At 40.6% G+C, this 26,177-nt stretch overlaps 1 protein-coding gene across 1 annotated transcript in view; it reads right to left on the bottom strand.

Annotated features, from left to right (window-relative positions):
- Window positions 1–1,687: 1,687 nt before the first annotated feature.
- The window catches only part of RRP1B (ribosomal RNA processing 1B), a 25,303-nt gene continuing 813 nt past the window's right edge, over window positions 1,688–26,177 (bottom strand). Inside the window, exons 2-16 of the mRNA XM_017810908.1 lie at window positions 21,194–21,276; window positions 20,674–20,731; window positions 19,531–19,616; window positions 18,407–18,468; window positions 15,718–15,847; window positions 14,259–14,323; window positions 13,570–13,733; window positions 13,268–13,359; window positions 12,391–12,488; window positions 11,897–11,916; window positions 11,345–11,473; window positions 9,841–10,583; window positions 6,980–7,126; window positions 6,186–6,252; window positions 1,688–5,090 (exon numbers count right to left, since the gene is read on the bottom strand). Coding sequence (XP_017666397.1) covers window positions 4,900–5,090; window positions 6,186–6,252; window positions 6,980–7,126; window positions 9,841–10,583; window positions 11,345–11,473; window positions 11,897–11,916; window positions 12,391–12,488; window positions 13,268–13,359; window positions 13,570–13,733; window positions 14,259–14,323; window positions 15,718–15,847; window positions 18,407–18,468; window positions 19,531–19,616; window positions 20,674–20,731; window positions 21,194–21,276 — 2,135 coding nt within the window. The 3' untranslated portion in view covers window positions 1,688–4,899. The remainder of the gene's footprint in view (window positions 5,091–6,185; window positions 6,253–6,979; window positions 7,127–9,840; window positions 10,584–11,344; window positions 11,474–11,896; window positions 11,917–12,390; window positions 12,489–13,267; window positions 13,360–13,569; window positions 13,734–14,258; window positions 14,324–15,717; window positions 15,848–18,406; window positions 18,469–19,530; window positions 19,617–20,673; window positions 20,732–21,193; window positions 21,277–26,177) is intronic.

Raw genomic sequence — 26,177 nt, 5'->3', positions numbered from 1 at the left:
TATTGTATCCTCCTTTCAGCAAGATCACAGAGAAGGGTCCAGGCTGGAGCCTGACCAAGCCTTCATTGAACTTAAGCATTCAACAGCAGAAGGAAATTCTAAGAAATATTATTGGATTTAGAGAAGTCTGGCTTTTTGTCATTAAGAAGATCTTGAACTCTTTTCATCAGTTCAGTTTAATTCTTTATCTTTCTGACTCCGCATGCATATTTTTGTGCTGAGGATTACATTCACCAGCATGCTAGCCCCGATCTCTCATCTTCCCACTGGGAAAGCTCTTGGTCCATGTAGCATTTCCACATGTCTTCCTTCTCCTAGACCAAGGCTCCTCCTAAGTCTCTGGCACTGGCAGCACTGCCCTCCACCACTGCTCCCTCCCACTGAGCCCTGAGGGCTTCCAGGGGTCAAGGCCATGGGTTGAGGGGGCAGCAGGGGCTGTGTGGGGCAGGGCCCGGGGCTCTCTGCCCCTGCTGCCTTCACCCGCTCCCACAAGGCAGGAGAAGCTGCTACCTGTGCTGACTCCTGTGCCTTGGGAGTGAGAGTTGCATGATGCTCCTCTTCCAGAGACTGCCCGTGGTCCTCCAGACCAGCCCCCAGACCTGCAGGCCCTGGTGTGCCCAGACCCCTGGGAGGCTTTCGACACAGTCCCACACGACATCCTGATCTCCACACTGGAGAGCCATGGATTTGGAGGGTGGGCTACTCGGGGGATGAGCAATTGGATGCAGGGATGCAGCCAGAGAGTTGTGGCCAGTGGCTCCTTGTCCAGGGGGAGGCTGAGGACAAGGGGTGTCCCTCAGGGCTCGGACTTGGGACCAGGGCTCTGGAATGTCTTTACCAGTGACAAAGACTTGGCCACAGTGACTGTGCAACCATTGGGTTTCAAATTTCTGGTGCCTTCCTCCCAAAATGGATCAGGCAGAGATGACCATGATTAGAAAATCAGCATCTTTTATTAACATATCCATGGATGAAGCCACACCCTGTCGCTCCCTCAGGACGCTGCACAGGCTCCGGGCCAGCCTCTTTTACAGGACTGTGTTCTGAAGGAAATCTGTTCCCATTTTATCTGGAGGTTTAAGTTTTAACTTCACTAGTGCCACTGGTGTGGATAGATCAGTTTTCTTTGTCTGAATAATTATTTCTGCATTTCTGAAAATTCTGTGCCTGTCAGGAGACCCTGATTAATTTTTGTAATTGATCCTGAGCAGGTGCAGGACCTGTCAGCACCTGAAGTGGGGATGCAGCTCTCTGTGGGATTCCTCTCTATACATAACTCCATGGGGCATGCTGATGGTAACAAATAGGCCAACAGCTTTCAGAGTGTCCATCTCTTATCTGCTTTGGCCCTCTGCAGTACACATCTTGCCATGTTATCACTCCAATTACCAATTTTTATTGTCAAGCAATGACAGTGTGTGACCTACTTGCTTCTCCTGAGCAATCTTTTAGGTGCTGCTCTCTATGGGGAGCAGTTCAAGGTGTATGAACAGGTATATCCTACTGCAAACCTACTCCTAATGTGTCTGAGTCTTCATCAGTTTTGGCTTTTTACACCATAAAAATAAAATAAAAAGAGAGGGAGCAGGTGCACACGGGCAAGAACAACTTTTTTTGTACTTTCAAGTGGCCCCTCAGATGCTATCCTCCCATTTCCCAGATTTACAGATTTAGCCAACATACAATGTCCACAAAAAATATGGTTTATTGGTCTAGATTAAATGATGTCAATGCTTAGACACTGTATTTGTATTAACAATGCTCTTGCAGAGGTACACAAAATGATATTTTTCTGCCTATAATTAAATCTAAGCACAGGTAATAAATGACAAAGGGCGTTTGATGCTTTCCAAGTCTCATAGCTTTCATAGACTATAAAAGACCTTGCATATCCAATAATTTAAATACAGCTTCAACTTTTTGCCTTGCTGAATTCATTTTGTGCTTTTGAGTTCTCTTGAAGTTATAAAGAATTATCAACTATTAAGAGTTTGAGGAAGTTGATCAGATTCGTAACAAAATGCAGAGACAATCATTACAAAATACTGTCCTTTAAAAGTTATGTCACATTAGTTGTGACTCAGAGCATAGCTGGCAGCTGGAAAGATGGAATAACACTATGAAAAAAAACTCTGTGAAGCAACATCAAACAGATCGGATGAGATTTTCCTTTCTTTTTTCCCATCAATACCTCTCTCCTTACAGTACCATTGTGTCTGTGCAGTGGATATCCCAGATGTTACATTTCTTTCACATTTGTTTTTGTCTTCAGTGTTTATTGGAATTGTCACTATCCAAATATTTTGGGTTATTTGTATTCAATTTAACCCAATCAAACGGCACTGACAGTGAGTTTTTGCTGGTAAAGTTGTACTGAATGAAATTCCAGACACCACTGAAGACAATACACACTATATATGTAATATTTACAAAACATTCCACCAGTTTCATGGCACAGATGGATTAAAGATGAATCCCAACAAGCAATCACATCACTAAAATTATAGATCAAAATCTGACTGCCATTTCTGGCCTCTCCATTTAACACCGTGGGCAACAAAATATTTGTACAAGCAACAGGTTCAATGGATCCACGATCAACAGAAAAGGATAAAAGGATTCAGACAACCATTTAAATACATTTCCATAATAAGTTATATGTATTAAAACCAAACCAAACCAAAACCAGACAAACCTAAACCAAACCCCAGTGTGTCCTGATCCTGGATTGTTCTGTGCACACCAGACCCACCGACTGATTGTTTGCATCTGTATCCTTGGAGGAATGTGGCATCTTCAACCTAAGGCATTAACAACCATGCACATACAAATGCTTTTATGCATATTCCACAATAGACTTTTCACCCACAGTACAAAATAACAGTACAACATATTGAACAGGCTGTCACACCCTACTTACCATCACCTTGTTAAAAAAAACCCAAATCCATTATGCTAATATACAATGAGAATTTTTTAAAACATAAATGAGCAATACTTGCTCAAACAAGTATCATTAATTTTATCAGTGTATTCTCCAGAGTTCTTTATTGATCAGTCAAACAAATATACCCTAAAACAAAACCAAAACCAAATGAAATTCAGTCCTTCACTGTAAATGAGAAAAGACAAGAGCAAAGTGACTTTCTGGCAGTACCACAAACCATGGACTGTTGCAAACTTAGTGCAAGAACTGGGATGGATAAGAATTGAGCAGCTGAGACCAACCAGCAATCTGCAAGTACACCAGTATTTTGAAGCAATTCTAGATAAGCTACAAAAGAACAGTTTCAATCCAGTTGCTTAAGAGGAGTTGTCTGGCAGAGGACAGTCAACACCAAGGACTGGTAAAAAACAGTATTGAAGTATGCAAATATGACACAAAATGTAATTCTGCTGGCTGAAATAGCTAAATAAACATTTATCAGTTTATTTAACTGATAATCCAGTTACTATACGACAAGGTAATGAAGCAGGTCCACCCTCTCTCTTACAGAATTCCAGAAGTAACTGGGGGGAAGCTTCAGGAACAGCTTTGCTCTGGCACCAGGTTGTGCCTTCAAGCTGAGCTCTAATGTAGAGATCTGCTGCAAAGCCTTTGCCTCATTTGCATTAGCAAAACTTCCAAAAAAAATTTCAAGTCTTCCAATCATATCAAAAGAGTTTTTATTTTCATTTGCTCTCCCTTTCCTCACTGTTCCCCCAAAGAGAACATTAATGGTCTCTCATGGAAAGGCACCTCATTCTTTACCAAAGAAGCAAAGAAAAAAACAAAACGTGCAGGGTAGTGATAAAATACCCGAATAAAAACTTAACGCCAGGAAACGCTGCAGACAGAGTTCTTCTGGTTCTACATCAAAACCAAAACTAAGCTGCCTGGGCTTTAAAGTTTCACCTGTACTGAGAAGCACCAAAGATTTCAGAGAGACGTGTGTCCTACCCAAAGATGCACTGCATGGATCTAGCTCGCTTCAGTACAACCAGAGGCTCATTCACTGAATGAGATCTGAGTTCTGGCACCATGTGGTGACACACCAGCTGCTAAAGCAGAAAACCAGGAGTCCTGTCAGACCTTCGGGAAAGGCAACAGTGGGGGTGGGGGGAAAGACCTGGAAATATCAAAGATTTCTCCTGCGCAAGAGCACGATTTCAGTTACAGTGGAGGGAAGAAGCCAGCTTACAATGTGACAGGCACAAGCCAGCTTTGGCACTTGTGTTACTGAAAATAATGTGGTGGCTGTCCCCAACTCAGCAGGCAACCAGCTGTGAAGGTTTACTTGCAGCAGTGACCACTTGAGCAGCGAGGCATTTCTTATCCCAGGGAAAGCTTGCTTGCTACCTGTAAAGCTACCCAAGTCCAGCTGTTATGAAACAGAGACATGAGGTAATCATTATTTCCAGAAGAATTAACAGGATGCCAAGGGTGACACACGAAAAATGACGGAGTAAAATTTTAAAATAATGAACACACGTAGGCTTAAAATCTACATTGCCTTTTTCCTTTTTAAGCCCTATCCAATGAAAGACAGTTTAACAGCATGAAGTGCAAGTTGTCTTACACTGGCTCAAAAAAATAAAAAAATCACTGGAACAATCAAACCCTGAACATTCCTTAATTAAATGGACAAGTCTCTTGGGAATGACATGGGCAGAGACCATACTTTTTGTAGACCAAACCTGAGCAGAGACTGGATTTTGTTTCTTTTATGCAAATAGACAAAACAAGTATTTCAAGATACAGCTGAAGTGGTTTCAAAATAGCAACGACCCAGGTCACAATCAGAATTTTGTATATACAATTTGTATTTAACTTAAAAAAATAAAGAAGTTCAAAATACCTCCAGAGAACATTCTAGCTTAGCAAAATGTCCTGTACAAAAGTAGGCCACGTCTGTTGGTTTAAAAGAAGTCCACAGCAGTTGGTCTCTTCTTAGCTGACATAGTAAATGGTTTCTTCATCTGGGGTTCTCTTGCTGGGGTAACTGTGGGTGACTTCAGCACCCCATGACGAGGTTTCTGTTCAGGATTGAAAGCCACACGGGAGGGTCCTTCTGGGCTCACTAATATACTTTTGTCAGTCTTTTTAAATTCTGTTGAAAAACAAGCCAACGAGTTAAAAGAAATGCAGCTCCTGGAATAACCGGGCCCGTCAAACAACTGTGAAACTGCCCAGCCCTTTAAGTTTGCCCTAGAGCCTTAATTCCACTAAGGATCAGAAGCCTAAGGCTGCAGAGAAAACAAAGAGATGGTGGCGAAGCACATCTCTTAGCAGAGTCCCTTGGAGAACAGGGTCTGCTGCAATCCACTGAGAGGCTCTGAACCATTCCCATGGTTCCACAGACCACCAGAGACCCTGGGCCTACTCCTGAGACACAAGTGTTCCAGCTATCCTGAAGAACACTACTCCTGAGTTTAAAATATGATGATGGCTAAGAAATGTCTCTGCTCTGACTGCTGAACAGCACTGCTCTAGTGTCTCAAGGTCATCCCTTCTGCCAGCAGAGAGGCACTTATCTTTCATTTTGTGCAGCTGTGTCGTATTACATAAAGACATATATTTAAATATACTGTTCTCAATTTAAACTTGATTTTCTGCACACCTCTGAGTTAAAAATTAGCTAAATGAATACATGGAATACAAGTCTATGCTATGGAGCAAGACATTTATTAAACAGGGAAAACACTGCTTACAGAAGGGAAGTGACATTTATCTACTCGTGACCATCAATAAACCACAGGCAGCCAAGATAAAAAGGAAACTTTGCCATGTTAAAGTCTGATCTTATCAGCATATCAGCACCCTTTGTCCTGGGAAACAAGTGAGCAATGAAAGCTGTGAAACCCACGTGTTTCCCTCAGAGGTGCCCTGCAAACAGGCAGCTCAGGAAGGCGACTCCATCACTCTGCTGCAGTTTTCCTTTTATGAGGTTCCTTCTGCAGGTCAGTAATGCAGCACCCTGGAATTGTTCAAGTCTAGCTGTTGGGCTGAGTGTCCTAAACTTTCCCATCTCCTCTGAAAAGGAACTTGAGGAGGGTTTGTAAACTATGTACAATTATTGCAACAAAAAAGGGATCAGAATCATCCTGTTCTAGAGGTGTCCTCTAGGTGTGTGTGAGTGCATGAAGCTTCCCCCTCCCTCAGCCACAAGAGAGACTGTGGACACACACAGATATATCAGACTCACCAGCAGTCATGTTTTTATTCAAGCCAAATGTGACTTTTTTGCAGCTGGGTGACTGCAGCTTGTTCAGCTATAAAACAAAATGGAGACATGAAATAAAATAAGATTTCTGAGGCAATGCTATGAGTTCTTTTACCTGCATCCCACCAGTGTAAAGCAGCCTACTTCCTTCATCTGTTTTGGAACTGCCCCAATCCTCTAGCACTGACCCTGCTGAGATAGCACTGTTTTTCTAGCCAAAAGCAAACATACTCCATTTGTGGAGAAATCACATACTCTCCTTAATGTCATTACATAATTCAACAACAAACAAGAACATATTTGTGTATTAAATAGAGTGGCCCCACTGCACTCAGGCCTCAAAGTGCTGAGAGGCCTTGAAAAGATATTACATGTGAAAAAGGTTCAGAAAAGAGGGCAGTCTTTTGAAGCCCTGTGCTGTTAAAATCTCCACAAATGGGAAGAAATGGAGGCTCAAAGTCCCTCTGCAAGACTGAAAGTCAGTTTATGCTTTTGCTTTCTTGCGAAATGAGCAGACTCAGGATGGTGGGTGTTCAACAAGAAGGTACTTTTAAAAGCAGAGGGGAGGGAAGAAGATGTTTTAGAGGTGCCTACAACTCATTTTCTGAAACTCTGGAGCCATATGTGACTCTGTCTACAGGGAAATGCAACAGCATTTCCAGTTTTATCTGCTCATGGTAAGAGTGGAAAAGACAGCACAAGTGAGATCACACCCTTTGGTGGGGCAGGTCTCTTGGGAAGAGACTTGTGCCTGTCCCTCTGTGAGATCACCTCACCTGCAAGGATGTCCTGGTGGAAGAGATGGCGCTTCTGGCCTTCCTGAAGAACACTCCCTTTGCTAAAGTTGTTTTCTCAAATTTTACAAAATCACTTCCCGGTTTTGCTTTCTTTTTCTTTAATGGTGACAGAGCATCACTGCTTTCCTGTGAAGGAAAGGGAAAAATGCTTCAATACAACAGTACTGCAATGAACCATAACTAGTACATTGGCTCATCATCACAGTCAACTCTTAAGACACAATTTTGCAATTAGCACGACTGAAAGCAGAAATTTAAGGCAAGCTCTGTACAGAAATAGGAAACTATCAGTGCAAAGCACAGACGGAAGTAACAGATTTGCCAGGCCCATCAGAGTGCAAACAAACAAGGTTTTCTCCATGTGGATGAGGCTGCCTTATGATTGATCCAGCTCTCCTGCACACAAGTGATTTTTTTCCCTTGAGCAGAAGCAAAAACTATTCTGTGGTACCCCTGGATGCATAAGATACACAACCAATGAACAAACCCAGCTTTGGGCTAAGATGGAGACTCTGGAGAAAAAAATAAAGTGGAGTATGAAGTCTTTACACTCTCAGAAATCCAGCTATTGTGTATTGCTTCTAGTTTGCTGCCTCAAATTCATACTCTTGTGGCATTTAAAGTAATTCTTCCCTCCAGCAGAAGGCAATTCTTAGGGCCTGTACTGGCAGAGCTTTCTAACCTGCTGTCTACAGACTGTGGACCAGTCAGATACCTGTGGACTACAGTCCACAGTTATGCTTTACATCAACCTACAGATGTGAAATTCCAAAAGCAGTTCACTGACAAGCTGTGGAAAATGTCCAGGGGATATGGCCTCTTTTGATTTGAAAATCACTTGTGCTTTCAATAAAGTGAAAAATCACAAGACTTTTAGCTTCCTGAAATCTGGATACACCTGTGAAATAATGCTGATCTTGTCTGTTTTTTTCCCCTTCTCCTCCTCCTCCTCTCTCTCAGGATTTGAAGCTAATTCTTTGGAGGTGTGTGTTGCCCTTGAAATCGAGAATCAAAACATGCCCCTCATTACTGGGCACAAGGCCAGGATTACGTAACTAAAACCAGGAAATAAAACAACATGTTATTTCTCAAGCAACGAAAGCAAAATTAGCAAAGCTTTATTTCCTCCGCATTTGTGCATTTTAGCTTTACCCTGCCCTCCTGTTTCTTATCCCAATACTCTCACTCTCTTCCTGACTCCCAAACATCTCTCCTACTCTCCACCTCCCCCGCTCCCACTCAACACACACAACCACCTGGACTGGGGTGGTGCTGCTGCTTTTCCCTCAGTGCCTACGTTAATTTGTGCCAACAACTCATTTCCTTGAAGTTTCCAGGAACTTTTTATCTTGAATCTCTTTCAGGTCTTGGAGCCTGTTGGTCATTTGCAGTAAAGTTTTACAGAAATAGATGGGGGTGGCATAATCATATTTTCTTAGAAATCACATTTTTATAGACAAAGACAAGGTATGCAACATAGAATATTTAGGCTACAGGAGACAAAGCCAATGGTTCCTGCTTTGGAAGCCCTGCAGTGAAAGAAATGCAGTTTGCACAGTGGGGAGAGAGAAATGTTTTTGGTTCTTCCCGCTCAGTACTTTACTATCAAAAAACAGAAAATGCCAAAGCTATTTTATTACTGTTTAAACAATGTTTCAAGATGCATTTTTTCTCCCTTGAAGGGCTGAGGAGTTCTACCAACTTCATTTACCAGGCTGCATTACTTAACTAATCCTACAGCTTTAAGTCAGAGGTGAGCTGATGGACTAGAAACATGCACTTTTAAGTCAGAGGAAGATGGAGTTGTTTTGTATTCAGAATCTCATTTATGTTTTATTAATCTTCTTTCCACTAAAGTGAGACTGCTAGCAAGACTTCCAGGAATGTAACTGAACCCCTAAAAGTGTTAGGGTGAATATGCACATGGAAAGTGAGCAGTTAAAAAGAGCTTCAGTGGCAGGGGAGGGGACAACCCCTGCACTCTCTCTTTTAGCCACAGTATCAAAAATATACAGTGAAAAGTGCTTTTTGACTCTCAAATCACTGAGAGAAATCAACCTTATTCTACTTATCGCCAAGAAGAAAACAGGGGTGGGAGGTAGAGGTGGGGGAGAAAAATAGGTTGTTTCCAAACTGCAATGAATACATTTTTGAACCAGACTACAATCAGACCTTCCTAATGAAAAAACATTGTCTTAATAAGAAAACTGGACTCCTCATGAATATGATCATACAGGCAGTGATGACATTAAAGGTCACAGGATCACATCCTCTGTTCCATCTTTCCCCAAATGCTTTCCCCAGACAGCCCTATCAGTTTGTTTAAGATGGGGAAGTGAGTGAGCAAAAGAAGCCACTCCTGGAATTGCTGTGGGCAATTTCACAAGGAGTTTATACTAATCTAAGTGTGTGCTGCTGCTGCAAAAAGTATGCTCCATCTTCCGATTTCTCATTGTTTTGCCAAAATATGCCCTTCGTGAACATGCTGTGAGACCAATCAGAGACACAATGCAAAAGAATAATTAACCCAGGGACAAAAAAAAAACAACAACCAAAAGACCAAAAAAAAAAGAAAACAACTCCATCCTGTAACATCCCAAATTTCAGCTAGATGGGTTCTTCAGGCTGAGTATCTGGCACAGGTTTTAGTGTCATTGCACAGGAGGGCATGAGACTGTAGCAGCTGTGGATTTCTAGGGAATTGAGCTCTTTTTGGTGACAATGCACGATGACATCAGCATTCAGCCCATTGAGCCCCACACTCAGAAAGCTAAAGCCAAATTTGAAATTGAGCCTGGCAGCTCACGAAGAAGGCAGAGAAAAGAATGAGATGTACGTACCCCCTTCCTGCTTTTCTTGCACGCAGTCTCCAGAATCCCGTTGGCTTCGACAGAGTTTAGCACCTCTTTCACTTTTCTCTTCTTTTTCAAGGTTGCTGCATTCTGACTGGAGACTTTCATCCCTTCCAAGCCAACGAGCTTTGTCTTTGTCTTCAATGTGACCTTCCCGGAGGGCACAGATTCAGATCCTGCATTTCTTGGCAGGGTCCCCAGCAATCCCTCCTTGTTGGGTTTCCTGTCACTTTGCTGCAGGAGGGGATCCCCATTCACCAGGACAGCCCCTGCCTTCTGTTTCTTCTTCACAGCCTTAGGAGTTAAGGGTGTGACAGATGGGCTGACACCGTCTGCTGCACTGGCATTAGCTGGTCCATTCTGACACGCTGGTTTCGCAGGAACGTTCTGTACTTTTGGATTCATTTTCTTCAGCTGACTCTTTTGACTCTGTTCTCCATCGGTCTGACTGTTCTGTGCAGAGATACTGTGATTTTCTCTGGTGTCAGTTGCTACATTTGTGGTCTCATTGGTCTCATTTAGTAGCAATTTCTTTTTCTTCCTCTCCTTGATATTTTCTGGCACCTTTTCCTGGCTAGAAACATTAGATCCAGATGTTTCAGCTATTCCCTTCTCACAATTTCCATCAGCTGTTCCAGGATCAGCATTTGGGCTGTCCCTCTTCTTCCTTTTTTTCCTCTTCTTCTGGGGAACTGATGGCATCTTCACACTTGACAGCTCTTCTTTATCCTCTAAACCCATCACAAAAAGAATACCATACAACACAGATGTGAAACACAAAGGTACTTACAACAATTTAATTCTATCCTGTTTTTGCTCTTTTCTTTTGAAACAGGTGTACCATTTTCCTGCTATCAATCCACATAACAGTTTTACTGTTACGCCTGGTCAGGACACTGCAGTCCACTGACATCTGTCCTAATTAATATTCTGCCAATCATTCCCTGTGGCAACCCTATTTTTTATAGCAGTATTTCTAGAAAGAGTTGTTATTACCCACCTGTCCAGCCCATCAGAAGGGCAACTCAGGGGTTCAGTAGTTTGGTTGGATATTTTTGGGCATGGCTGGGCATGTGTCACATCAGTACAAGCCATGATGCTACAGATACTTGCACCTTGTTCTCACTAACCCTCTTCACCTTTCAAGAAACACCCCCAAATTCTTATATTTTAAGTCATCCTGTTTTAAGACTGACATGTTTCTGTTTTCCTGCATTAAATGCAAGTGCTCAAAGGAGCAATGCAAACAACTGCTTCCAGTTCTGCTTTTGATAGAAATTTTTGAGGTAATGCTTGCCTCAAAATTGGTCAGAGAATTCCCACCACTTTCAAAGAGAACTTAATTTCACATTTAACCTTCATCGCAACAGGATACAAATCAGCACATTCTGAACAATTGTTGCCTTCTTCAGAACAGCTTGTATCTGACACTTGGCCAAACTGCTCAAGACACTGCAGATTGTCTCTCTTCCAAATGTTGATCTTGCCTTACCTTTTACTTTTTCCAACTCGCTTTTCTTCCAAGGCTTGACAGCTTTTTTCTTTCGCCTTCGCCTGCTGAATTCATCATCATCGTCTTCATCTGTAGAAACATCTTCAGGAATATCTTGGGGGAAGATTCCTGTTGAGGGAGGATAAGGTATCAGAAAACTAATAGTTTTATTTCTATGAACAGTTATGCTGTTCATACACAGCAGAACTCCCACAGAAAGAAAAAACAACTCCTTGTTCACCACACAACCTGAAGGAAAATCACTCGATGGATTCCTGTTTGTTTAAGTAAAAATAATCATCCTCCAATTAAGGACAAAGTATGGGGTTGCTCAAATTGTGAGGGGGATTTGACCATCTCACCAAAAACATGTAATGTATCTTAAAGAGATTTAAAAAAAACCACAACCCCCTAAAATAATATTCTTGAAATACATATTAAAAAAAAAGAAAAAAATATTTCCAATACACACGGTATGGGAACATTATATATCCTTTAATGGAAAGAAACTACTGTCTCTGTCTGGTGTTTAATTATTGTCTCTGTCCTTACCTTCTGCTAAGTCCTGGAACCTGAAGGTGGGGAGGGAGGGAGAAAAGAATAAACAAATCAGTATTACTGGTTTAATAATAACAGTAGCAGAACAGTATCACTGTACTTACTATGATTTTGTCAAAACAGGAACAACATATTCTGCACAGGAAGAGCCCATTCAGAAGAGACCTGCCTCAGAAATCCCCAAACTCAAACCAAACCACCGAAAGCACTGAGAAAACAGCAATTTAACACTTCTATATCTGTGCCTTGCATCACACACAACCTGATGTCACATCCTGCAGCACAAACCCACCCTGTGCAGACAAAACCTCAGCTGGCTGCAGCTGCACCAGTGAGGAACAGCAGCACAGGCTTCAGGCAGCTCATGCACATCATCCAGGACTGTGACCTGCTCTCGTGACATTGTCACTGGTACAACCAAGGGTGCACAGAAAGAAAGTTGTTTAGGACAGGGTGGCACATGCAAGGTGTATTTCCACAGAACTCACTTTTTGACCAGCTTGTACAGACGCTTTCTGTTCCGGGAAGGTGTGTTTTTCTTGCTCGCCCATTCAAAGAGTTTGTCAGCAACAGCCTTGTAATCAAACTGTCAGAAGGGAAGTACAACAGCAAGTTTATTCATGCAAGATAACCCAATGCAACTCATGTTACCAGTACCTCAAGTATTGCGTTCAGCCACTTCTTTTAAACCCAAAATATTTTTCTCTGTTGAAAGTTTACGCCCCCTTCACACATTATACTGACTTTTCCAGATTGTTGCTTCATTAACAGAACAGCTGAACTCAGTATCACTGTCTCAGATGTTCTTAACCTTATTTCTTGCTCAACCTACTTCAAAACTCCCATAAATATTTAGCTAAATGTCAGATTTAAAGTGTGTCATGTCCTAATTCTTGCTTGAAAGCCACAGAAGCACGAAGTGTATCTACCTGCATGTGTGTTTGATGGGTGGATCTGTCAAAAACACTACACTGCACTGGGTCTAGAAAACCCAAATTGTAGCATCCTACTCTCGCTCCTATGTGTCCCATCACCCATTACTTTTGCCCTGATTGTCAATGAAACTTAGAGCTGATTGCTTCACCACCCACAGTGACTTTGCATTTAACTCTTGAAACAGGAAGGGAGAGGCAGAAAACAGAAGGCATGGGAGAGAGGAAAGAAGAATTTAGAATTTAGACTTGGATTTATTTTACTACAACTCACAGAGTACACGTTACACTAACATCACCTTACATTAAATCAGAAGGGAATTAAAATTTTGTAATATTTATCCATTAATGCCCTTTATTTTTGTACCTTTGGAAAGGGATGGGAAAAAAGAAGAGACAGGAGTATCGATAACAGAGCAAAGAAGCCACAAACCTGAAGAACAGTCCCAATCCCTTTATCAGCCTTTTTACCAATATCCTCTGTTTTTTCAGAGCTCTGCACTGATTTTCTTGAAAAACATCTGTCTGCAATTATAGAAAAAAGACAGTATTAATGCTTAGTTTGTTTGAGATAGTAAATCCAGAAGTGCAAACTTTGTTAAGCACATTTGGAGGGAAGACAGGAAAACACAATTATCCTTACAACACCCTGAACAGAGCAGAAATGTATTTTTCAGAAGCAGATTTTTCAATCCTATCAAGTCTTAGCAGAGCAACTTAGAACCTCCTCCTCACCTTTGGTTTTAGGCACCTCCTCCTTTTCCTGTTTGTCTTCTTCAGAAACATCCTCCTCATCACTGTTGCTACCCAGTTCTTTCATCAGGTCCTCGATGGCAAAGGGGGACTGATCCACAATCAGCTCAAAGATTCCGGTGGCTACAGCGTGCAGCAAACACCGACTGTGTGAGGAGAGAGCAGGGACAGAGCTGAAAGGCAGGAGTGCAAACACCCTCCCCTCTCACTTTAAAAGAGTGGAAATTTGAGGGACACAGAGAAAGAAGTGGAAGAACATCTAGCTCTTCAGATGAGGGAACTGAACGTGTTACTCTATAAACAGAAGTCCTTCAGTCCAAACAGGATGCTAATGCCCCTCTCTTAATTTTCACTGCTTATATGTTGCTCTATATTACATTGCAACAACAAAGAAGACAACCAGCTCAGCTGCTCTGTGCATGTTAAAAAAATAAAATAACTAGATATATTAACCAACAGAGGTTTGTTATAGTCCTTATAAATCCATGATTACCTACAGCTTTGATAAACACAAGTTATCTTCAAATGACTGTGCACATTGCTGCTAAAATAAACTTCTTTCTCTACATTCTGAGGTTAAGACTCTTCTTCAATCCATTTATTACCATGTGGAGTGGTAAATTCAGATTTTCCAAATTCTTAAAAAATATTTGTCTTTTCATTAAACTTACTCCTTTGATTTGGCAGCAAGTCTGCAGAAAGGTTCAATGAACTTGAGATTCTGGTCTGCTGTGAGCTGCATGATGAGAAAGAAAAAAGTAGTGAATACAATAAATATTGTATGTGTACACCCAAATTCCCTGAATATTTGGTGTTTGGGGGATCTCCTTTAACAAAGTCTTTCAGTATACTAAGTCCAACTGACAGGAGTATTTAGGGACTTTTTGTTACCACTGCTACTATTAACTCCCAGATATTCCCTGGAAGTATTATAAAAAAGTGACTGTCCTGCAGATTTTATTCTGCTGAGTAAAAAAATATAACAAAGCTTCTTATTTTAATTATGGAAGCATAAAGCAGAGAAAGCTTGAATAATTTCAAGCACTTTCACAAAGAAGGTCTGTAGCAGACAAGAATAAGACCTGGGTGTCTCTTAACTGGACTCCTTGGACCAAAACCCTGTCAGCTCCAGTAGTGCTAAAGATAAATATCCTTCCCTGAATTCAATTTATGAGCATCATCTGTGGTTTCAAATAGTCGAGGGGACTAACTCCTGAGGCTTAGCTATAGTTTTGTGTTTGTGGAGCTGCAGAAATGATTTGGGCTCCAAGTACAGGCACTTCTCTGTTGCAGAGATCTTTTCTCTCACGCTCCACAATCCAGAAGCACAAAAGCTGCAGGCAGGATTGCTTGCAATACTGCAAGGAATACAAATGCAAAATTGCTAACAGCTTTGCCCATTGCTAGGAGAAATATCAGAGGCCAGAGACAAGGGAAGGTAACTGAGCAGGAGTCTGGGATGAGTGTGGGGCTGCAGGCAGAGTGCAGGGACAGGAGAAATGCTCTTTGGAAGACGTTCAGCAGCGACAGCTGCAGTAACAGGCTTCCAGCTGCTGCAAAACTGGAACATCAGCCAAAATTAAGGGCAACTGCAACAGCAACATACAGCAGAACAAGACAGATTGTCACCAGCAAACCCAACAACTGGATGTGGAGGGTAAACTGCACAATGCACAGGCAACAGTAAGGAAATATCAGACAGCTTTGAAAGCTCACTTTCTTCCTCTATTTAGGTGTTACACAACAAGCCAAGAGCAGGCTTGATGTCGGGTTTTGCAAAAGCAAAGACTGGAAAACATGTTCACACAAGGGAGAAGACACTAAGTCCCTTCTGTTGAAACAAACAAATGAAACTGGTCTAACTTTTCTATTGCTATTTCCAACCTCAATGTGGAGCAGCATTGCAGTACTCAGGAACTTGAGAGAAACTACCATATTCTCACTGTCAAAGACATGAATAAAAGTAAAAGCATAACTTGTAGTAAGTCACTTTCTTCATGCTTACTCAATGTGTCTAGGTTGCAATTAAAACTGTTTAAAAATACATGATGCAAAAATGACATTTCTTCTAAAATGTTGCATGCTATGGTTAACATTAACCAGGAAGAAAATGACAACATATTTTCTAACCTCCTTTGCACCAACTTTAGCCAATTCATCCAGATAGATATCAATGAAATGTAACTTTATCCCAGTGGGAGAATTGCTGTCTGGGTCCATAACTTCTTTCATTAGTAGCTGCAGCAATGGTTCAACTAGACTAAAAAAAATAAAAAAATGAAAAGAGAAAAAAAAAAGAAGATATTCATATTCAATTGCTCATGCTTTATTTGCCTTGAAAACAAACTCTAGTCATTCACAGCTTTACCAGCTCTTTACAGTTCTGGACAGATATCCAACATTCATGAGAAATAAATCCAGAGGTCAATTTTCACATCTTAAAGCAAACTTTGAAAAAGATCAGAACTCCTCACGATCGAGATGATTTTGCAGCATCAGACAATCCACTCAACTCAGTCTGCTACAATGAAAATCACTGTTTTAGAATTCACACCTTAATTTTGGCTGCAGGTTATTATGCCATGTTATTGATGGATAGGAGGAGGAATTCTGCCATTTGAGCAGTTGTCACATGCATCCATCCTTGATGGGCAGCACCTTGTACCCTTCCATTTGAAGATGGAACTGTGCCACTGCTAAAGCTGGGTCTGGCATTATTGTGAATAATTAAAACTGCCCTTGTTAATGATGAATAAGAGAAAGCTGTAGGTGGGAAGTTGAGGTGAACATAGATAAGGGAATAGAAAGGGTATCTGGAAAGAAAGGGAAGAGAATGTGAAAGAACATAACTTGTTCAGATAGAAGTTGCCAATGGTGGTAAATAGAGGGAAGTGAATAAAAATAAAGAGAAATCATTCACTTGGGTCTGTGAGGGGAAGGATGCTACAGTCAGTGCAGTAAAATTCAAAGTAACATGCCTCCACTTTCCTTTTTTNAAGAAGGAAATAACAATAAAGAGAAATCATTCACTTGGGTCTGTGAGGGGAAGGATGCTACAGTCAGTGCAGTAAAATTCAAAGTAACATGCCTCCACTTTCCTTTTTTCTAGAATCTACCTATAGAGGCACAAATGAGACCCAGTTTCTAGATACAGGTCTTCTACATAGCCAGAGATGCCAGTAATTTTCCTTTACAGTTAGACATGATGATAGGAAAGGAAGAGAAGTCCATGAGACAATCTCCATTTTGGTCAACACCCAAGGACTAAATTTAATACTGAACCTTCTCAAACTCATTTAAACTGTGCAGACTTCGCTTTTGTTAAATCATGTTATTCACTGTCCCTTAGAGCAAAACAGTTACACTGAAGAACAGAGTGAGAGCTAAACTAGGCATAAAAAAAGTCACCATTCCAATAGTTCAAGCCAGAACTGACTGAGATGTGTACAAGTAGCTCTGTGGCTCAGTTATTCACTTCTGGAGAATAACTGCTCAGAGACATGCTCTCATTGCTGCAGCTGAGCAGCAATTGTGACTTTTTCCCATTTCTTTTCTTTTTTTTTCTTTTTCCCAAGGCCTATCATTGCTATCTTTCAGGAAAGTGAAGCTATTTATATTCCAAGATTTCTCCCGTGGCGTTCTTTGGCACTTCCTACAATTTTGCCCAGAACAAACGTTTCCAGTCCCAAAGAGAATTCAAAGCATCCAAATCCACAAAGATTATTTCAGTTTAATACACCTTCTTTCAAAAGCTTTTTAAAAGAAAAGAGAAATGAAAGACATGCCAGGCAGCTTCTAGGCTCCACTTAGGAGGGAAAGGCAGTTCTTGAGCTCCCTCACTCTGCAAAGAAAGGAATCATGAGATTCTCTTCCCACACTGCCTCCACTGGTGGTGAACAGCCTTCAGGCCATCCTTCCAGTGGTACTGGAAAAATGGAAGCCAAAGCCATAAGAAACCTTGTCAGAGATCAGTTTGGGTGATCATGTCTCTGTGTGGGGAAAAAAGGCTTTGGCTGTAACAAACCCCCTCCCACACCTTCTGCTCCTGTCAAGGAACATTTTCATCTCTTCAACCTTTTGCATTTACTCAATGCAAAATTAAGGTGGAACAGGAGGAATGTGGGCACTTTAGCTTTGCATTCCTTTGTTCTTCCACAAAAACATGCCTGGATGCATTCCACATTTCAGAAGGCAAGAGAGAGAAAGGATAACCTTAACAGGTGATTATCAAGCACTTTCAATTAAAAGGCTTAAATCTCTCCATCAGTTTGAAGACAGAAGGCTTAGAAGTGGCACAAGAGCTCTAGATAGGGCAAGTGACTGCAATTATTTGCCTTTTGATAGAGTATAATACAATCCAAATCACTGGTGTATAGAATAAACAGGAAGATAGTTTACAGTTAAGGAGTTCTGCCTTATCAAAAGAGAAGTCACCATGATTAAACACAGTAAAATAAAAATTTAAAAAAAAGTCACAACCAATCAGAAAAAACAACATAAACAAACAAATGAACAAATTCCCTTTCCATATTTTCTGGGATGAAGGTTCCCTGTCTAATCTCTCTGCAGATGATATTGTATTGAGAGTTCTTCTGGCTAAGTCAGAAAATTAAATACACTAAATACTGTATCTAACTTGAAGAAGTGTAACACCTGACTATGTTTCTAAACTATGTAAGTTAGAACAAATAAACCTTAATGTTAAGACTGTAACAATGCCACCTATGGAAACAAAGGATCTATTAAATGAAAATATATTGGATTTAAGGTAAATTGGGTGACTTCTTTATGATGCAACTCCATTCAGGAATCTCCTTACCTTTCATCCCATTCATTTCTTTTCAGTACTTCAAAGGATTGTCTCAAAATCAGACGCATCAGCTGCAAAGTACAAAGTTTGTTATACATGTTGTTCATGAAAACAGGCAAAGGAGTCACTGTCAATGAAACAAGAACAGACTTCTCAGTAAACCTCTTTGTAGCAAGAAGGTGGAAGCTGCCTCATGAACATTTTGAGAGGCTGGTCTATCATGTAAAGCAACAGAAGGATGCTGTGAAGCTCAAAAGGCAACAAACTATTTTTCATATACTAAGCACAGAAACATCCATGACCATTTCCTCTATCAGTTTCCTCTTGCTCCATCACCCTGATTTCTCCATAAGTGCTGCCACATCTAAGAAAACTCACAGCTTCAACTGAAGGAACAACATGGGACAGATGACAACAATAGTAATTTAATTAACTTGAAACTTGCACTAAGAGACAGTCATATGTAAAATAGCTACATTCAGCTGGCTCAAAACACTTCATTTACTGAAATAACTGGTATCTGCTAACACTGAAACAAAAATCAGCAGTGAATGTGCTGCAATTAACTTTTTTCAAAGACAAAGATTAATGGGATTTTGTTCCTTACAAAAGCAGGTCTTTTAAGATTCTTCTTTCACTGATTTTACTGCTTGTTTTAATATACTGTTTCCTATAGAATGAATTCAGACAGCTGAATGTACTACAGTGGATACTTTAATGGTAGAAAATTGAAGCTCTAGTTACAATTACTTTACACAGAGCCATAAAGAAGTCTTTAAGCAGTCTGATGTAAATAATTATGTTGGTACAGTGTCCTTTGAGATTGATTTGTATATGGAATATAAATACTATGAGAATAATCACTATGTTATAAAGGCAGACAAGAAAGCACTTGAGCACTGTATAAACTGCAATGGCTTTTAGATTTGCAGTGGTGGGTGTCAGCCTTTAAAACAAGTATCTTTTGCAATGGGTCACGAAGATGGTCCCTTGTCTTGTCTTACAAAATACATAAATGCACATTCAGGCAAAGCTGCCTTCCAGTACACCACCACCACCACCACCACCACATCTCTTCTGGGAGAAAAACTTCTTAGGTAAACTACAGACTTATATTTTAGATGTGCTATTACCATGTAGTACTTATCGAGGCGCAGGCTGTCTATCCCCGTCCATTCGCGGCTCATCGTCTGCCAAAACGTCTGGAGGAACAGGTGTCCTGGGAGAGAGTGAGGGGAAAAATACCTGCACGTCTGGCACAACAAGTTATCTTGCTAACCTGAAAGAATCTCAGGAAATCCCTTCCATGTGAGAAAGGGACGCAATTCCCTAGGGAATTGCCCACTGACAGGGACGGAGCTATGGAAAGACATGCTTGAGACTGGTATAAGAAGTCAAACTTGAGAACAGCACAAGAAAAGACACACATCTACTTATAAAGTTTAATTATGGGACTGTTTTGTATCCATTTTGTGGTGGTTTTTTTTTTTTTTTTTTTTAAGCAAAGTTCCACTTTCCCAATAGTTTTATTCCTTACTAGGGGCTTGTTTTGATAGAATAAAGTTCTAGCAACCAACACATTTACTTCTGTATGAAACTGTAAATCAAAAACCCTCAGCAACTATAATGAAAATACTTCCAATACAGTTAGTCTTGAGATGTAGTAATACCTGAATTTTAACAAAAATATTTGGCAAATAATATTTTCAGTATGAACAGCATACTGAAAAATTCTGGTCAAATTCACACATCACAGAAGGAAAGTATTTCATGGAAAATAAAATTTTACTGTCAGTAAGAGCTGCTCAAAAACTGGATCTTTCATGACATCAAACAAGTGAGAGCAAAATATCCATTCTGCACCCTTTTCTATCCATGCAAGTTTTAGCACTGACTGAGCACTGTATTTCAAGTGCATTTTGAATTATTAGAGGCTTAACAATTGTGAAACAAGGTTGGTTTTGAGCAGGAAATACACAGAACAGTCTGTGCAGAATGGAGAAGCAAGGGAAGAAGTTTGTTTTGCTATCCATCCTTTGCAAAGTCTCCCCCTTATCACACTGGAGATACAACTCTTCCTCTGCAACAGCCACAAACAAACTGCATTTCATGCTTCCCTTAATGCAATCACACACACCAGCTGGACAAAAAGGAAAGGAAAAAACCAAAGAGCATCCCTATCTGTCTGACTATATTCTGACACTGTGGTAGTGGCCTAAAAATCACCAAAAATTAAAGTACCTTAATAAAGCATTAAATAATTAAATAGTACTTACGAGCTTCTGTATTTTGAAACACATGCATAAGCTGTGAGATATTTGCTGCGAGTTCCTCCTGTAAGTAAATAAATATAGTTAGTGTAGCACATGTCAGAGCGTGGTCTCCTCACTAAAGACACAATTAGAAAAAACAGGAAGTAAAAATTTCATGAAACATCTCTCAAAATGAAAAATATTCTCTCAAAAGCTGCTTTAGTACTGCAGTTACCCTTCCACTGGGATTAGGACAGTTGGAAGAGAAGTTTCAGGGGTACCATTTCACCACATCTCTGCACAAATCATCTTTCTGACAGCAGACAAAATTAAACTAGCAGGAGGAAAATCCCGTGCATTTGAATTAACAAATGATATAAAACTTTAGGGGCACTCTTCTCAGACAGGTCTTTGTGGAGCTGTTCTGTGCCGTGGGTGAGATAAATGTTCAGACGGACGAGTGATCTGAAAACTGATGAAGTTACTGAGAGCTGGGACGCCAAAACCAGACACACTCAAGCAAATATAGAAACAGTTACTATACCTGTAGCAGAGGTTTATCCTGCATCCACATACAATAGAAGAGGCCCTTCCATATTTTCAGCAGTTCTTCCTGGCTGAAGCCACCTACAGTACAGAAGAAGTTGGAATGAAATGAAAAAAAGCCCCTCATTTTCACGAAAATATTATCATGCAGTTCCCCTTCTTTCTTCTCTGGTTTTGTTGTATCTCTTGGGTAAATGTTGGTTGCTGCTGTAAATGCACTAATTGGAAGGCAACTTGTGATTCCACCGGGTGCCAAAGTAAAAAAGATTTCAAAGAAACCACAGGTGAGATGAATACCAAGATAATTCTGATAAATCCCTCTGGCATATTTTTAGCACCAAGTCTAAAAGACATTTTTAATGAGGGCATCATAACTATTTTTGCAAGAGAGGTGCAAATCCTCAAACATAACTGATATGGCTTTTTGGTTTGTTTTGGGTTTTCTTATGTAAATTCCCACTTTACCAATAATTTTATTCCTTACTAGGGGCCTGTTCTGATAAAATAAACTTCTAGCAATCAACACATTTATTTCTGTATGAAACTGTAAATCAAAAACCCTCAGCAACTGTAATGAAAATACTTCCAATACAGTTAGTCTTGAGATGTAGTAACACTTGAATTTTAATAACAATATTTAGCAAGTAATATTTTCACTATTGACAGTATAAAAGTCTAGTTAAATTCCCACATCAAAGAAGGAAAGTATTACATGGGAAATAAAATTCTACTGTCAGGAATAGCTGCTCAAAAACTGGATCTTTCATGACATCAACTATGTTCCTGAGAGGTAAAATTATAACAGTATATTGTTACAAGCCAGCTACAATGACCTACTACAGCTATTTTCAAACTATGACCTATTAAGTACTCCCAAGTAATTGCAAGAAAATCACTTTAGAAAGGTAATCATCTTCAGTAAGCTCAAATCTCTTCCAAAAAGATCATTGTCACTTTTGACAAACTTTCAGGGGTCTCCCAATCAAAAAGCCTGAGACCCAGTGCTAGATCTAAATTGTGCACCTCCTCCTTGGACCAACTCATTTGAAAGCAATTATCAGTACTGCATCACTTAGACAAAAAAAACCTACAGACACATTAGTTGAATTGTCTGCAGTTGTGCTTAGTTAAAAAGAAAGGAAGTAGAGCTGAGCGAGGGAAATATGCAAAATGCTATGTAGGAAGCAACAAGTTCAGTAATATTAAGCATTAATTATAAATTTAACTTAGCTTTGACAGTAATGGTAAGATTAAATATGAAACAATTTAGTTCATTATTTATTGAAATTAAATATTGAAATGTTAAAATTTGAAATATTAATATTTTAACGTATTTCAAAATATTGAAATAATAAAATTAATAAGATTTCTTAACAGAATTATATGCTATATACGAAGCAGGCTGAACCTCACATGCAGCATGAACCCTACAGAGACATGGGACATTCATTTGCTGCCCATAGAGATAGCTCAGGAGTTCATAGAACTGAATTATAGGATCATTTAGGTTGGAAAAGCCCTCTAAGATCATCAAGTCCAACCATTAACCCAGCACTGCCAAGGCCCCCATGTCCTCCAGTGCCACATCTACATATCTTTTAAATCCCTTCAGAGAGGGGGGACTCCACCACTGCCCTGGGCAGCCTGTTCCAGGGCTGGACAAACCTTTTGGTGAAGAAAACAGACTTTCCATGAGGTTGCTTTTCATACATGAAGGGCTTTTTAAAGTGTCCTGGGCAGTCCTGCGTCCATCTGACACAGGATTTTAGCCAAAAGGTTTCAGAACAAATTTCTTATCCTACTCACTCAAAAAGTAGTTTCAAGATTGTGTTTTCTGTTTTTCAACTTTATGTGCCGTCTCCAGCCACAGCTGGAAAACAATAATCATTCAAGCAAGGTTACTTTAGAACTTGAATGTACTGTTATTAGCAACCACAGTGCACAAAACTGAAGGCCTTCTTTACCTTAAAGCTACTTTGAGAAAGATTTTGGATTTAGGGCATGATTGTAACTCTGTCCCCCAGTGTGAGGTTTGGATTAGTAATGTTACTCTCACTGATACTTTAATGCAGGCCTTGTCAGCATTTCTGTTTGACACTTAGGCTGCTTTGACATTGCTACCATTAAAATTATTGCAATTTTTCCTATTCTAGGTAGTCTCCAAGGACGAGATCCACACAGTCACATTTCACTGGAAATTACCTAAATCCCTTCTAGATCTGGGCCCAAGTAAGTGCAGCTCTGTCAGACAGAAAACCACCCAGCAATCTTTCCTCTTTTACTAAGTATTTCCCTTTAGTATTCTTTCATCGATTCCTTTATAAACACACCCCCCTATTTTTAGTACAGCATGCTCTTCTTCAAGGCAGCTAACAAGAAAAAGAAAAGCCAAAAAAGATCTCTTCCAAGGAATAAGGTGCTCATCCAAGCTCACCTGCACACATGATGACTTCAGTAGTTCTGTGCATTCCACAGAGTTTAATTTCTCGCTGGAAATTAAGAGCTCTGGCTCTCTGGAGAAGCCTCCTCAGCAGAGACCACTCTGAGCAGTCCTACCTATGAAACACCTGACTGAGGTGAACATCAGGTGAACTCCAGCACTTCCCTCAAAACTCAGCACGTTCTCAACTCCTCAAGTTAGGGCATCTTACCTGGGCTGTGAGACTCATCCTCTCAGGATGCTGGATGGATATAAGGCTGCTAATTAGTAAATAAATTTTAAAAAATTCTCTCTCCTGAACATGCTTTCTCTCCAAGCCCAAAGAAGTAAACCTTTACTTCAATACTATGAGTTTGAATAGTACTTGACAGTAAGTAAATCTAAGAGCTCTGGAAATAAGTCACTGTTGTTTCCTACTCATTTGTGTGTCATGGTGTGCTGATTTTAACGTGCAAAATGTTCACATCCCAACTGAGCAGTTCCCCAGTGGTGGGTTCATAATGTCTTAAGGGAGTAGCTGCACCTGAAACCTCTTCCCTCAGTTAGGGCATTCCTGTCCATCCTGTGGCTGCTTCCACAAACTCAAAGGAATCTGCACTTTGCAGTGGGATGCACAGAGCACTACTGAACACAGAGAAGCCATGAACAGCTTAGGAAGTCTCCAGAGCTAAAAACAGCTAGAGGGTCAGAAAGTACTTGGGAGGTATATGATGTACACTTGCTTGTACTAGTCCCCAGGCTATCCTTAGGTCTTTGATAACTGTCAGAAATGGGATAATGGGCTGTTTGGCTCCCTGGCCTGACCCTGTGAGGTTGTTCTGTGTGCCCTTCCCTCTGTGGCTAATGGGTCAAGTACTATTTGTGTAGGGAAGAAACACAGCGTGCCTGTAATAAGTGCTCACGAAGCCCAGCCATGAATGAGGGAAGAAACAACATCTATTCCTCAGTGTCTTTTCAAGGAATTGACTCGGCTGCAACCAGCATTCCAGGTGCAGTTTAGCTCATGGGATCAGGTCTAGGCTAATTCCCCAAAGCCAAAGGGGTGTGGATGCATAAACCTCTGTAACAGTTTCCCAAGTGCTGCAGGAAATTCATGAGGTCAGACTCAGTGCTCTGAAAATGCTCATGACCAGCATCCCTTCCTCATTGTGTCCAGCTTACATCATGTTGTGCTGGAAACAGCAGTCCAGAAACACTGGAGATGCCCAAGATCCCTTGAAGATCTCTGCAATGTGCTCCTGATCACTTCAACAGGAAGGTTTACTGAGCTGGATCCATGACTTCACACAGTGCTATGACTGACCTCATAAGCTTATAAAATATATAAATATAAAATATGAAAGTATAATATACATATAAAAAGATAAAATATATACTTATATAAATAATATAATATGTATAATATATACCAATATATAAAATATAGACACACTATGTAGTAATATATAATTTAAATATCATCATCATGGCTAGGCTTCGCGAACGAAGATTTGGGCATTTAAATATATATATAATTAAATAATGTATAAAATAGTTTATAAATATATATTTTACATAGAAAATTACAATTATTTATTTATATATATGTTATATGTACTTTTATAGATAGATAGATAGATTATATAATATAAGGTTATGGGAATAACCTGCATCCATGTGGAAAGAGTGCACAGGAGGCACTTTCAGGTGCAGGCAGCTTCAGACTGGCATTGCCAGATTCTAACTGTCTCCAGGGACATCACTGAACTCTTGGATCTAAGGTGCCAGTACACAGCTCCAAGTAGGATTTTTGGAAAAACTTAGGAAAAAAAGCTTTCGATACCATGAATGTGGAGCTAATGAGTAACCCAGACGGGTAACACAGAATCAACAGCAATTATACAAGTGCTGAAACACTCCTGAGCTTTCCTAAATTCCCTCTAATGCTCCTGAATATGACTCATGGAAGCAGGCAGCCACCACCTCACAGAAATAACCGAAAATAAAACTTTATGCTGCACATACGGGGCTGTTTCCAGCCTGGATCAGTTCAGTGCATTTACATCCTGTTCCTGCGAACGGGAGCACATGAGCCACCCCGCTCCCATCCCGGGAATATTACTGCTGCCAGCAAGACCCTCCCGCGGTCCAAGGGGATCTTCCCCGAGCCCTCCAGCCTCTCCAGTGCGCGGAGACACTTCAGGGGGCGAGGAAACACGAGTCTTTCCGCTTCTCTAAGGGCAGCTGGGGGATGCTGGGGGAGCTTGCGGCACCAGCGGGGGGAATACTTCTTACTGATGAGATATACGCGTAAAAGTAAAAAAAAAAATATATATAGAAAAAAGGAAAAATAAATAAATAAGTAAATAAATTAAAAAAAAGGGAAGAATAACAACGAAATGAATCCACAGGAGGCGGGGCTCGGCCCTCCGCACGCACGTGGTTCCCTCCCCATCCCGTCCGCCCGCCGGGGCCGCCGCTCCCCCCTTGCCCAGACGGCGCCGGGGCCGGTCCCAGACCCCTGTCCCAGATCCTTATCCCTGTCCCGGTCCCCTTATCCCTG

This window comes from Lepidothrix coronata, unplaced genomic scaffold, assembly GCF_001604755.1.
Source record: "Lepidothrix coronata isolate B3197 unplaced genomic scaffold, Lepidothrix_coronata-1.0 Scaffold30, whole genome shotgun sequence".
In the NCBI taxonomy this organism is placed as follows: Eukaryota; Metazoa; Chordata; class Aves; order Passeriformes; family Pipridae; genus Lepidothrix; species Lepidothrix coronata.
Note: the sequence above shows the minus strand (reverse complement) of the source record. Positions and strands in the feature narration are given on the sequence as shown.